Raw genomic sequence first — 15,706 nt, 5'->3', positions numbered from 1 at the left:
TTTCAGTCTATGAACATAAGCAGAGATTTTATAATTCTAATGTGAATGCTACTCCTTCCGTCAACTTCTTAGAGTATAATTTCAGTCATTTATTTCTCATTACTACATATAGAACACACTTAATACTTAAAATTAACAGATGTTTGAAAACTAAGCAGATGAATTGATAGTTGCCATTTCCTGATAACAATGAGTCAATTTAGAATTGTCCATTGCTATTGGTTGTATGCTTGATAATCGAGCCTACTAGACACTTTCAAATTCATTTGGCCACATATCACCAGTGATATCCCCATTGAAGGAGTAGGGTCGCCTGTCCACCTTTGTGGGTTTTCTCCGGGACCTCAGGTTTCCTCCCACTGCTAAAGACACCTTACGCGCAAGTGAATAATTGCAATAAAATTGAACCATATGTTAGTCCCAAAATGACCTAGTTTTTGTCGAGTGGACGTTAAACTCCATTTCTCTCTCTCTCTCTCTCTCTCGATATCCTCATTGACTTTTATGTTAATTCTTGTCTCTTAGACTGGCCCTAACTTTTTTCCAAATTTTCATTGAGTAGAACGCTTTCTACCACCAATGGAGCAACATGTGGTAATCTCTTGCCCAAAAGCACATATGAGGTTTGTTCTGTCTCGCTGACAGAGACGACCGCGCACGTGTTCTCAAACGTACTTTATGCTCAGTCTCAACTCAAATGGCCGTTCCGTCAGCTGCCCAGATAGCTTACGCGCACCTTTCTAATGATGAAAAAACACAACACAGTATTAGGTGCTAACCCATATTATTATTTTCTTCAAGTAAGTAGCGGTAAAAAGATTATGCGACGAAAACCCTGGTCACTTCGCTCAGCTCCTCGTGTTTATATTTTATTTTATTTTCGGTGATAATGCGCAGACGCGAAGTAAAATAGACTCGATTAACTACACTCCAAAAATGATCGGCTCGCTCAGTGACCAGAATTACCGTACACGACAAAAGTAAACATGAACACGCGAATATACTACAGTCTCAATGAACAGCACACTCCCCACTTAAAAGATGAAGTCTTTTACCATTGTTCACATTTCTCCTAAAGGTTTATCGTTATCGATTCGGCACAAAAATACAAGTTCACAAATGGGTCTCTTATAGGTTTTGTATTGTCCATTTAAACGCGGTTGGAAGGGATTCTCATCTCGGTAAATGGTGACCTCAGCTACTCTTGCTACTCCATCTGGATCCAGCTTGACACCAGTAACTCTTCCCTTGCTCCATTCACCTCGTACGACATCTTTATCTTTGACTAAAACTATGTCGTTAACTTGTATATTGCTCGTGGTATTCTGACATTTTCTTCGTGGTTGAAGACTCTGTATATACTCTCGTCTCCAACGGATCCAAAATTGGTCCACCAGGTACTGAACTCTTCTCCATTGCGTACGACAGTATAGGTCTGGTTTGGTAAATTCTCCTGGTGCTGGTAGATAGGGTCTCGTTTTAAGAGTAAGTAGGTTGCCGGGAGCTAAAATCTCAGGATTCTCAGGATCTGTTGATATGGCTGTTATTGGTCGTGCGTTTACAATGGCTGCTGCTTCTGCCATCAGCGTTACCAAAAGGTCGTGGGTTAGCTGCTGCTTACCAATACCAAGAAGCATGCCTTCTAATACCCTTCTCAGCGTACCAATTTGGCGTTCCCACACGCCACCAAAGTGTGAGGCGTGGGGTGGGTTAAATCTCCACTCACATTCCTTTGAAGTCAGGAATTTCTTCACAGATTCGTCTTTAATCTCACTTAAGGCTTCTCGTAACTCAGTTCTGGCTCCGACGAAGTTGGTTCCGCAATCTGACCATAAAAGTGCTACAGGTCCCCGGATTGCTATAAATCGGCGAAGGGCGTTGATGAATGCTGATGTGTCCATAGCATCTACAATCTCTATATGTATGGCTCGACTCACAAGGCAAGTGAACATAATGCCCCATCTCTTGCTATTTGCTGATCCTCCACGGGTTTTTCTGGTCATGACTTCCCAAGGACCGAATGCATCCATACCAACGTTGGTGAAAGGAGGCATGTTCTCGAATCTTTGCTCTGGTAGATCGGACATCTTGGGTGACTCTAAGGGTCTTCGTAAGAAGTTACAGCGAATGCAGTTTCTAATTTGATGATTGACTCTCTCTGCTCCACTGATAATCCAGAATCCAGCTTGCCTCACTGCTCCATGTGTGATGGACCGGCCTTGGTGGTGGTTCACGTCGTGGTAATGCTGGATTAATAAGGGCGTTATCAGACTCTTCTTGGGTATAATCCAAGGATGTTTCTCTTGATTGGAATAGTTTGCTCTACTCAGACGTCCTCCAATTCTCAAAGTACCATGGTTGTCGATAAAGGGGTCTAAACTTCTAAGCTGAAGGGTTTTCAGCTCGGTTTTCTTCATGGACTTCTCAGGATGTTTTAGGATCTTAAGCTCATCAGGAAAGGTCTCTTGTTGAATATGTCTGACGACTGCGGTCTCGGCTTCTTGTATTAAAGAAGGATTGATCTCTACCACGGGCTTCTCATTGTTCATATATCTAGTGAACAGTTTAAGACAACAAACTGCTCTCAGAAGCTTCTCCCAGCTGTTGTACGAACTGATTAGCGTACAGAATGAACAGGTCTTTTCTATAAGGGTTGTTCTACAGGATCTAATCTCAGCGTCTTCTTCGCTCAAAGAACTGGTGTAGTCCTCAAAGCTTGGTGTTTTCAAAGATTCCCATAAATGCTCTGGTCCTCTTAACCAATCGCTCTTAAGAAGTTTATGGATTCCACAACCTCTGCTCACTAGATCGGCTGGATTCAACTTGGTCTCAATGTATCTCCATTGGTTTGTGGCTGTTAGACTTCTAATGATTTGAACTCTGTTTGCTACGTAGATATAGAACCTCTTGGTTTGGTTGGTGATGTATCCCAATACTACCTTGGAGTCTGAATAGTAGATCTCCTCATCGATTGTATACTCAAGATCTTGTTTAATGTCTCTCACTGTGTTGACAAGTAGTACGGCTGCGGACAGCTCCATTCTTGGTATCGTAACCTGTTTGAGTGGTTTAACTTTGGCACATCCTTTAAGAAAGGATACCCAAATGCTCTTCTCTGAATTGATCACTCGAAGATATACGACTGCTCCGATCTGATCTTGGCTTGCGTCGCAATAACCATGAATCTCGACTCGTTCGACATTACCAAAGCTGGCTGGTTTAAGACATCTCTGTACTCGTACTTCTCCAATAGATGACAGGTCTCTGTTCCATATGCCCCATTCCAACTGGAATTCGTTAGGTAGTGGATCGTCCCATGCAAGATTTCCTCTGTGTTCGTTACCCAACTCAATCAGGCTCTGAAGTATTCTCTTACCAACTATTGTGTATGGTGCGAGGAATCCTAGCGGATCATATATAGAGTGGATTATTGATAGGACTCCTCTTCTCGTGTAGGGATTTTGTTTGTCGATCACTTGGAACGTTAACTCGTCTCGCTCTAGGTCCCACTGAACTCCTAATGACCTCTGGACTGGTAATATATCAGACGAAAAATCTAGGTTCTTCAGTCCCTTTGCTCGATCTTCTTCTGGTAGGGCATCCATAACCATGGGGCTGTTGGAGGCTACCTTGTGAAGCTTAATGTTTGACTCGTTCAATACGGCTTGTGAAGTCTTAATCAACTCAATGGCTTCTTGTGGTGTTGAACAAGAATACACACCATCGTCCACATAAAACTCCTCGTGGATAAACTTGTTTGCTGCTAACTCGTATTTATCCTTGACATCATCAGCCGCTCTTCGTAGACCGTATGTTGCGATCGCTGGACTTGGTCCATTACCAAACAAGTGAACGTTCATTTGGTACTCGATCACCGGCTTTTTACGGTCGTTGTTCTCAAACCATAGAAAGGATAGGTAACTTCTATGTTCCGGGTTCACGTAAAATGAGTGAAACATTTGCTCGACGTCGCAAGTAAATGCGACCTCCTCTTGTCGAAATCTATGCAGCCTTCCAATTAATCTGTTCATAAGATCAGGACCAGTTAATAACTCAGAGTTGAGGGAAGTGCTCTTGTACTCAGCGGATGAATCAAAAACTACTCGGATTTGGTTCTTCTTCTGTGGATGGTATACTCCAAAGTGAGGGAGATACCAAACTCTTCCGTCTTCAACAGTGTTCGTAGAAGGTGAGGCGTGGCTTTTTTTAAACAGCTTTGTCATAAACTCGAAATAATCGGTCTCAAGTTGTGGATTTCGGTTGAAATTTCTCAATAGACTCTGGAACCTTTTTTCAGCTTGAATACGGTTGTTGGGCATATAAACATCAGAATTCCGAAAAGGAAGAGGTGCTTCCCAATTCCCCAACTGGTTCTTATGGAAGCTCTTGTCCATAAGAGACAGGAATTGTCGATCCTCATGACTCAAACCAATCTCGTTATCTCTCGGTGATGTATAAAACTCATTAAAACTCAAACTCAGGTAGTCGTCTTTTGGCGATTGTTTACATATGAAGGAATTCTCACAAGGCTCATACTTGGTTTCAAATCCAACAGACGTTCTTCTAGCTATGATGTGGACGTTTCCTCCTTGGCGATCTAAGCACAGAACTCCACTCACTGTCCATCCTAAATCAAGACGCTGTGCCCATGCTGCTCCTATAGGCCCATTTATTGACTCTCGTACTTTCAATAACTCAGGTGCGTCACGACCAATAATAAGAAGGAAGGGTGCTTTATTGTCAATTGGTCGAAGATAATCAGCTATACACTGAAGATGTGGTATTTGTCTAACAAGCTCAGGATTTGGAATCTCGTTGGTACCATCAGGAACGTTACTGGATTCAGTTATGCTCGGAAGTGGAAATTCGTCTCCTCGTATTGTGCGTACACAAAGATTTTCTGCTCTGCGACCTACACATAATTCCTTACCATGACAGGTCTCGAGTGTGAACTCGTGCTCATCCCCGTACAGTTGTAGGCCCTCAAATAACTCAGTTGATCCTAATGAGTGGTTGGACTGGTCGTCTATAATGACATATCCTCGCACTGCTCTCTCAGGATTGCTCAATTCGTAAATGTCGACAAGGATTAATTTACCACAGGTTTTACCTCTCATGTTGACAGTCCCATCACCACAAATTTTGGTACATGCTGATTTTACAGCCTCCCCACTATAAGGTGCCAACTCTTTCTTCTTCGTCTCATCTCTGTCATCTTTATGCAGAACTAATAGGTGACGTCTGTTACATTTAGGACAAGATATATCTCTCCTGGTACAGTGAATGGCAAAATGTTTCCCCTCTAAACAACGGAAACATATCTCAAGCTCTTTTAATAACTGCAGTTTCTCGTCGTAACTTTTCTCTCGGAAGGTTCGACACTCAGAAAGATGGTGGTTGGTTTTGTGGATCGGACATTGGCTGTTCGACTTTTCTTGTTTAGGCTCTAAGTTAACGTCAGTCTTGAGACTAGTGGTGTGTGTACTGGGCTTATTGTCTTTAAAACCATGCTTATAAGGATTAGGCTTTGAACTCAGGTTGTTGTCAGGTCTCGAACTTGTGTATCTCGAACCTTTGTGCTCACTCTCTTGACTCGGTAATTTAGCAATAGATGGATGGTTCTGTTTTAGTGAAAGGTTATGGATCAGCTTAACAAAGGATTTGAATGGTGGGTAATCATCACTTCTATTATCGACCATGTGTTTGGTAACTTTACTGTCCCATTTCTCTTTAATGGATTTAGGTATTTTCTCAACTAAGGTTTTCATGAAATACGAAGTATTCAGGATGCTCAGGCCTTTCAAATAAGGTTCTTGTGTATTTAAGTTCTCACAAGTGTCATAAAATGTCTGAAGAGCCTCTTTATCTTCGTAACGAAAGTTAGCAGCCTTCAGTAAAGTCTCAATCAAATTATTCGCTACCTCAGCAGTATGTCCAAACCTTTCTTCTAGTGCTGACCAAAGGTCATTTAGTTTGACCTGGGGATCGGGATGTATTCGTCTGCGAAATTGATTTACAAGCTCTTTAGGTTTGCTACTGGTGTACTTCAGTAAGTACGTAATCTCTTGATTAGGTGTAGCCTCAGCTTCACATATTAAGGTTTTAAATGCTTGCCTCCAAGGAAGAAACAAGGCGGGATCTCCACTAAACACGTCAGGCTCACATTTAGGTAGTGCAAGTGAAGCAAGTAATCTCTTACTAATGTCATTAGAGTGCTCGGGTGGCCTAGTGTTAAACAAGTTGCTTTGTTGATTAGTGCTCCCAAATGGTCTAGGGTCACCATGCGTTGGCATACTAGGTGTGTATCTCAGTGTTAGCTCATGGTTAGGTTGAAATATGGGGGTGTTTGACGATTGCTCGTTATGTATATCACGAGGTGACTCTTTAGGCCTAGTCAAACATTGCTCAGTAGGCCCCTCAAACCTGGGTTGAAATACAGGTGCTGTTGGTAACAACTCAGTAAGGTTCTCATTTCTGTAGATCTCGGTAGGCCTGGATAGGGATAGCTCTGGGGGCTGCTCGAAAGGTAACTCCTTATGCCTGGTGTGGGCTTGCTCAGTGGACCTAGGGCTAGGTAGCTCAGTAGGCCGATGTGACTCAATCGTAGTAAGGCTCTTCTCGTGGGGTGTAGGCCCCTGGTTGTTCTCATGTGGGAGGTCTCCGATCTCAGAACCTATCTCGGATTGTATCCATTGTGCAGTACGCCGAGTACGGTCAGTGGAATTGAAACTATTATCAATAGGGTCAACAGAATTGACTTTTGATGAAGTATGGCTTAGTGTCTCGAAGCCAAACGACAAGGCCTCAGTTACAGCTAATTCTCGCTCATTTTTTATTTGCTCAAGTTTGGATTGGGTTTCTGCCTCAGCTACCTTCCTAGCTAACTCAATTTTGCGAATTTCCTCGTCAAATCTGAACTTCTCTCTTGCAACACGTATTTTAGTCTCAATATATTGAACAGAGCTCGATAATTCTGAACTACGAGTATGACGACTAGTCATAGACTTGTATGAGGGATGGTGACTTGAGGTTACATCGTGCGAGTCATCTTTCTCTACTGCAGAGTTGTTGGAAATTGCAGGGGTTGCCATGGCTCAAAGGCAGTTTATAGTTTATATTTAAACAGTAATGTATTTTACTCGCGGCTGTCGATTCTGTCTGTTTACTCACGGTTATTAAACAGGAAACTCGGCAAACGTTTTATTCACGGCTCCGTATGGTTGTAGCCACTGCAGTCATTTTCTCACACTCACAGCTCTCAAACTCAGGAAAATTTGTAAAGTTTGTTCACAGCTCACGCACAGGCCAAGTTGGTGAAACAATCCTTTTCTTCTCAGCTCTTTTTTAAAACCAGGGAGGTCTTTTTATTCACAACTCATGGAACTAGGGAATTCTGCAATCTTTTTACTGTTCTGTCTCGCTGACAGAGACGACCGCGCACGTGTTCTCAAACGTACTTTATGCTCAGTCTCAACTCAAATGGCCGTTCCGTCAGCTGCCCAGATAGCTTACGCGCACCTTTCTAATGATGAAAAAACACAACACAGTATTAGGTGCTAACCCATATTATTATTTTCTTCAAGTAAGTAGCGGTAAAAAGATTATGCGACGAAAACCCTGGTCACTTCGCTCAGCTCCTCGTGTTTATATTTTATTTTATTTTCGGTGATAATGCGCAGACGCGAAGTAAAATAGACTCGATTAACTACACTCCAAAAATGATCGGCTCGCTCAGTGACCAGAATTACCGTACACGACAAAAGTAAACATGAACACGCGAATATACTACAGTCTCAATGAACAGCACAAGGTTCATTATAAAGAGCTTGAGGTACACAAATTGGAAGTAGAGACAAGTAAACATTGAGTTTTCCGCTCTATATTTCAACCTAACCAACCTCTTAACTATTGTATCATTCCGCCTCAAAAACATGAATATTCCTGGCAGGTAATGTATATTCAAACCATTTTCTTTAATTCTACACCAAAAAGTCAACAAAGATCGCCATGCAAAAGGGCGGGGGGAGGAGAGAACGGCGGAGAATGGCTAAAAATAGTTTTTGCCCTTGTTTTGTTGGTGACGGTGTAGGAATAATTGTTGAGCTGGGGCCATTTAGAATTCTTTTCTAGAGTTACCTTCCTTTAATGCATGAAAGATAATTGTACAGTAAACAAAGAGGATGTTTTGAATATGGCCTTATGTGCAAACGGCTGTCTGTTCATTAATATTTAAGGATATGAAACCAGAATTAACGTTTGCATCAAATCTTATCGCCGTTCCTTCAATATTCTTTCAAAGATTATCAGATTGGTCATACATAAAAATTCATACTTTATGAAACCATACTTGACGGAGATCTATTAAGGCATAAGTTTTTTGTTTAACTAAATCTGGACAATTAAGTTTATAAATCAATATATCAGAATATGTTTATTTTATTGACAATAATTTTTTGATAACGCAATAATCCAATATATCGCTTGACTCTATGTCTTCAAGCAGTATATAATATTGCAATAATGGCAATATATTGTGGATATATATATATATGGATTTCGCAATAATAAAAATTTCAAATATCGTTCAGCCCTATTTCCAAGCAAAATTCTCCTCATAGCACACTGTATGCCAGTGAGAGTAAAAAAGTAGGACGTTTAAAACCCATTTCATTTCCTTTGTATGAAGTACTCAGTATTTCTGTTATAATTTGTTTTCTTTACAGCCCTGATACTCAGACATACATTGATAAAATGAATAGAGATAAAGTTGAAAAAGAAAAGGGAGGTCAAAGCGATAACAGATCATTTTTTGGAAAATATGTAAGTTGTAATTTCAGTTTTGTTCATTCTTGCAACTCTGTATCTTAAGATATTGAAAGGTCACTGAAAAGTTATAAACTATGAGTTCCAATCATAACCTGTGGAATTTGATTATTTATTGATAAACCCATAGAACTTCAGATATTTGCACAGAACAATCCAATCTGTTTCACAGAGGTATTGTGAAGACCAATAGTTCTGTAAAAGATGACTGCTTCCTCATGTGACGTCGCATCACGCGGGGTCAATCATTGGCTTAATAACGCATGCATTGTTTACATATGACGCTACTAGACCAGGAAGAATGGTGCCTTTAACTCATTTGACATACCCATTTACACTAAATAGGAAATATTTTTTACCTATATATACTCAAAACACCTGTGTTATTTTTCTAATGCTTAAAAAAAAATGTTCTTCAAGAATTTAATTTGCAGAAGGAAAAAAGTTAATATTTGGGGCTCATTAAGTCGCATCGATGTCATTCCTATCAGTGACTGTAGCGGACTATTGAATATTCACTGCTGATCAGTGCGAGAACAAGCATCAAGATTTGCAAGTGCTGAATAACAATATTTGCTAATAATTGATTTAGAGTTATTGCCCTTGATTATGTCATAGAATCTTGTCAACACACCAATGATGTGTTATACAGTATACAGATTTTCCTTCTTTTTTTTTTGCTAAAAGAATCACAATGCAACAAATTTTATGAACTGTTCTGACTTCTTGCATTTTAGCTGCTCTGGACTTATGTTTCATTGCCTGGCATCCTATCTTTTACTCTCATAAATTCAAAACATTTTACTTGACAAGCTTTATAAATCGCTCAGACAACCTATTTTGTACGGTTTGTTACCTTAAAGATAAATATACACCTGGGGATGATAAACTCATCAAATTTGAATGATTTCTGATAATTAGAACCAAAATTAGTTGAATCGGGTGAATTCTCTGGAGGCAAGAGTTATTCCATTTAAGATTGATATATGGTTCATTATTAACAATAGTCCCTATCACACAAACAACTTTTGTTTTACATACACAACTGTAGTTTCAGCAAATAAAAAAAGTTTTCATTCCATAAGCGCAGATTTAATTTTCCTGGAATAATGGTTGAATATCTATTCAGCGAATAATTCTAGTCAGATTGTTGTGAACTTGCTGTAATGTTTATATAATAACCACTGGTTATACGTACATAATTTTGTTTTGCCATTTGATGTGCTCTTTAATAATTTGTTACATGGGACGTATTTAATGAATCGTGTGTATAAACTGTGATTGATGGGACATTCAGCACTAGTTCATTAGAAGTAAAGGTCATATTTATTGCAGTATAATCAAAATCAAACATCTAGAACCATGTTTGCCAACATTAGTTTAAGCCCATTATTGAATAAAATATTAAGGACATTTTATGTAAGAGCTAAATTGGCCTATTGCCAGTAGTTTTTCTGGCTTAAATACATAGATTATTAATTAGAAATTTATTCACATGTCAAGTCCATAATTAACTCTACACCATCGGATGGCTTTGATATTGAGTGGATAAAACAAAGCCTTCTGTATTATCCATGTACATGACTGGCCAATCCAAAATTTTTAGATTACGACTTTGTTTATTATGATGACAATGGTAGTTGATTACAAGAATATGAAGTTTATAGTTATTTCACCTCAAAACCTCAAACCAACATTATCTTTTTCAGAATAAAGTAAATTGACTGAAAAATTCCATACATTCATTTTTCATATATTTATTTTTAATTTATTACATGTACATGTATAGCAAGAACAGCCAGCCCTTTATCTAAATCTTACTAAATGGTTTTTTTTTAGTAATTACTTATTACTTTATTATAATCAACTAAAATTAGGTTTAAAGATACATTGTCCCAAAATTACTTATTACTTTATTATCATCAACTAAAATTAGGTTTAAAGATACATTGTCCCGAAAGTATTTATCAGGTGGTTATTTGGAAAATTTGGTATATATGGAGAGTATAGATTCCCAATATTACTGGATTACCCGAAAAAAAACAATGAGGCAAGCACTGGGCAAAAATCTCCGGGTATCACTAACTAGCAACCTCACTGTGTTGTCTGCCAGCTTATTGTATGCTATCTTGACTGAAGGAGCGGTTGTTATTTCTTCATCAAAGGGTTAGGCGGTTTTGGGAACATTGAGGGGTGTCAACGTACATGTACAAAAGACTCTGCAATTAAACGGTGGAAAAAGAAGTTGACAGAAAATAATTAAGAATTTACTTAGACCTCATTATGTATGGTAAATGAACAGTAAGTAACAAAAAATACATTCTGAAAACTTGACCCTCCCCCAAGTGAGGTGAAAGACATGGCATCTTAACAACAGTTTATTTATAGCTTGAGGGTTGTATCTTCCCACGATAACATAGATTTGAGAGGGATTTGAAGCAAATTTTTGATAGATTAATTAGTTTGAATATGTTTTTGTTCAAAACACCCAGTTTGTATGCAGGAAAGTATCTTTTAAAGTAGGTTTAATCCTGCACTGCCCCCCAATCAAACTGTGTTATGGCGAAAGAGGTTTGAAAATTTAAATAAAGGATTATAGACTGTTTCATTATTATTACCGTTTATCTAGTTAATGATCAAAATATATGAGACAAGTTCATGTGTCAGGGTATCTTATATATTATTCACTTCTCTTGCATTCAAAATTTACTCATGAATCAATGAATATAGTTTTACAACATATCTTTAAAAATTTTAAACGCTCAAGTTCATGTGCAATTTATTTCTAAGGTGAAAATATAGAATATTTGAACACTGTATAAATGATCTAAGAACTGAACTGTTGATGTGAGTAAAAAGTGCTATTGAATATGCCAACACTACATGTATTTCACATTTTGTGGATTTATGATTTGTTTTAGATATTCTTTTGTCTATTTCACGTAAATTATGGCAATGTAGTAAACTATATATAAAGTTGTTTCACATTTCTGTTAAGTCGACTATAGTTTTAATCTTTCTGTATTTGATAATCCCCATGCTTGACTGCTCCTATGAGAACAATAGTGGGGGGCATAACGGGATGACTCCTTCATGAACAATGGGGCTACATAAATGTATATAAGATAATCAATTAAAGTATGGCTTCAATGTGACATTATTGTGATATTATTATTAGCCACAGGAGATAGGTCTGGTTTCAAAAGAAAGTCTGCTTTTTTGTAGCTCAGAGTTGACAACAAAATTGGACACAGAAAAATAACTCTTTAGGCTACTATAAAAAATATAGCAATGGTTATTGAGCTGATAATTGCTCATAACTCATGCGTTGGGAATAGATACATGTAGACATGCCATATAACCCAAACCTTTCTAGTCAACCTTTATGTAAAAACCAATATTTATGCTGTTATAAATCCTCTGTGAAAATGATCATATTATTTCATCCCACAGATAAAAAAAAGCCCCAAAATTTTTATTGCTTTACGGTGGGAATTTATGTAATAAAAAACATTGCATACGTCTTCTAAGTGCTTATTAATCTATTTTCACTTGTCAATTACATTTCTGTTAACAAGTGCAGCAGTGGTTATTATCTTGTTATTTTATCTTGATGGATGAGTGCCATTATATTTTATTTACGACGTAGGATGGTAAAGTTGTGGTTTAATTGTGTAATGTGACCAGCACAGGTCAAGATGTGTGATCAATGGACAAATGTCGTAGCGTATCATATGTTCATTTCCATTATCTTCCTATTTGACATGATAATCAGAGAAGCTTTATGACCTTGTAGCATGATATATTATTGAATACGAACGGACATGTTAGAGTACATGTATCTGAAATAATTGTATCTCAGAGACATTTTTAGAGAGAAAAAAACATATGCAGGTTGTACGAACGAGATAACTCCATTTTGAAATTGGTCCCAGACTAGTGATTCTCTCCCAATGTTAAATCCATCCCATTTTGAACATAAAGCTGATCTTAATCTGTGTAACCATAAAGAGCCCAACAGGTCACAGTCATTTGATAAAAATATTGAAGGAAGTTGACCATCAATTTCGTGGGTGATTTCCGGAGGTCATTTCTGTTTACCTCTTGATCCTTGCTTCAAAATCATCAGAGCTGTGGTGGTTCATCTGGATCATCCAGTGTCATTCCCCCTGGTCAGTGGTGCAGAACAGAGGACCTGGCAAGGTACAATGCATAGTTGTTTGGATGGCACGAAAAACTGAAGTCTGGCATACACATGGGCATGTACATAAAAGAACCCTTAAAAGTCGCAAATATACCAATAATTTAAATGAAATTTTCAATATATTCATTTCGTATTATCTTTTTTTTAACTAATATAGCAAGAAAGACCAGCTCTTTCTCTAAATCTTACATAATGTATCTTTAAAGATGCCTTCCCACGTAGAAACTGTGTGATTAGGTGATATTTTTTGGACTAAAAAACATTTTCATACTAATTTATTTTTCAAATGTTTGCTTCAAATCACTCTCAAAACTTTTTAATTGGAAAAAACTACCTAAGTCAAGTGTTAATAGCAGGTCGTGAAATTCTATTTACACTGATGTAACTACATATAGTGTTAAAAGCAAGGTCGGGAAATTAATGGAAACCAGTTACGTAAGAATTTATAGATTTGAATAAGTTTTGGATCAAAATGTTTTTTTAATAAGTACTTTATTTTATGGGGGTTAAATATGTCGTTGAGAAGTATATACATGCCAGTCAAATTCCTTGTATCCTAGAATAGAGCCCTGGTTTCTAGACATATTTTTTTTACCTTCATCAATATGTAAGCTGATGCAATGTTTAAAGCCACTGACCATCATTTGATGGGGGGTCGGGGGTTGGATGGCCGAATGGTTAGCATGTGCGTGCTGTACATCATAAGGCCTGTCATTGAGCCAACTGGCATGTTTTCGAATCCCCGGTTGTACGTGACAAGGAGTAGGGTCGCCTGTCCAACCTCGTGGGTTTTCTCCGGGTCCTCCGGTTTCCTCCTACTGCTAAAGACCCTACCTGCAAGCAAATAATTCAAATAAAATTAAACCATATGTTAGTCTCGAAATGACCTAGTTTGTGTCAAGTGGACGTTAAACCCCATTTCCCTCACTCTCTCTCCCATCATTTGATTTTTAATCCTTTGCAAACCACAATATTCTAAAAGGAAAGTCCATCCAAAAATGGTTCAGTTCTGTTTAACAAAACAAAATGATGAATTGAAAATTTGTCAAAATTTGACAGCTACTGCAGGCATAATACATCAATAGACTATAGGATATTGTTAACATAATCCAATTAACTCCAAGCTGAGAGATTATCTGCCATTGATATTTTGATTTTGTTTACTTAATTAGATGTTAAATAAGCAAATTGAGTACAGTACATCATTACATTGTAGATAATTTGATGTTTCCCAAAATATATAAATGACAATCAAGTTCAAGGTCTTGATTTGCACGGAAAAACTTATTGACTAGTACCCTGAAAAATAGTATTGTTTAAAGATACTTTACGACAAGTATTTCTAATAAAAGTATGTCAATTTTGGTATATATGGAAAGTAGAAACATCCAATCTTACTAGAAAAATACTGGAATCCGTGAAAAACACCCATGGAGCGCATACAGAACAAAAATGTAATGGTTTCCCTAACCGGCAACCTGAAGATTAAGAATGTCTGCTCGATTGATGTCTCAGCATTAGTGAGCACTTGATGTATAAGTTGATAAACTTGATGGTGAGCTTAAACGTACAACAGTTTCTGACATAAAAACCACCAAAAAAACGTGGGCAGTGGATAATCCAAGAATTTAATTAGACTTCAATATTTATGATAAATGGACAGCGATTAAAGACAACATCGTCTTGTATATGTAATAAATTCTCCTCCAGCTTCACACCTGTTGCTAGGTACCGAGTCAGCCAAGTCACGTGACACAAAAATGACTTCTTTTAATATATTTTTTATAGAAGGGGTATTCCCTTGTGAATACGATGTTTTTTAGAAGGATGTGAAACAAAATTTTGACAGATTAATTACTTTGAATATGTTTTTAGTCCAAATATATCTTCAAATCACACATTTTGTGCGCGGGAATGTATCTTTACCAATTTGTTTTACAGTGATATTGCGAAAGTCTTTTAACTCTGTATCAGATGAATGACCTTCAAGTTCACATGCAGTATAGGTCTACAAGATACTTAACCTTTATTCCTTGCATGTTGGTGCTTTAAGATTTATTATTATTGACGACATGAAATGGTCTGTTTCTATATCGTATACCATATCAAATTATACATTACACGAGAAATTGATGACAGATTTGACCTATCAACTCCCATGATAGTTTTACATTTCTAACAGGTAATTAGCCAATCATATTAACTGATGTAATGTAATGCTTCTGTCATTTACTAAATGGAATGTTTTGGTCGAAATCAATTACGTTTGCCGATTGACTTCCTGTTTTTTACGGTAATGGTGTTTTTATTTCTGTATGCAGAATTCTGGAACAGATTTTGTGATAATTTGGAAATCTACAATAACTGATTTTAAAATGATAAAAACATTAAAGATGTCTCCTCGACAGACTCAGTTGTAAATACATAGCCATCATTGTAAAACATGTCCAAACAACCGATAGAAATATATCTGACAATCTACTACAAATGTTAAAGGAGCTAAACCTCTAACTCTATTATCCATAATATTCAAAATTAAAAACATGAACTATTCATTATTCGTCCATTTCAATCAATTATGATGTTGTTATCAGGTCGTGAAAATATGGGATCCCAATATCGAATATTTAAGACAGAATGAACATTTTATAATCAGTACACGAATCGTGTGTTCTATGG

General features: G+C 37.5%; 1 protein-coding gene across 1 annotated transcript in view; it reads left to right on the top strand.

Moving 5' to 3' along the window:
- LOC126823555 (ER membrane protein complex subunit 10) overlaps positions 1-15,706 on the top strand; it is a 42,759-nt gene that overhangs the window by 6,272 nt on the left and 20,781 nt on the right. Inside the window, exon 6 of the mRNA XM_050552462.2 lies at positions 8,724-8,820. Within this exon, the coding sequence (XP_050408419.1) occupies positions 8,724-8,820 (97 nt within the window). The remainder of the gene's footprint in view (positions 1-8,723; positions 8,821-15,706) is intronic.

Source organism: Patella vulgata, chromosome 6, assembly GCF_932274485.2.
Source record: "Patella vulgata chromosome 6, xgPatVulg1.2, whole genome shotgun sequence".
In the NCBI taxonomy this organism is placed as follows: domain Eukaryota; kingdom Metazoa; phylum Mollusca; class Gastropoda; family Patellidae; genus Patella; species Patella vulgata.
The sequence above is the reverse complement of the archived record's forward strand: the minus strand, read 5'-3'. Positions and strand labels throughout refer to the sequence as shown.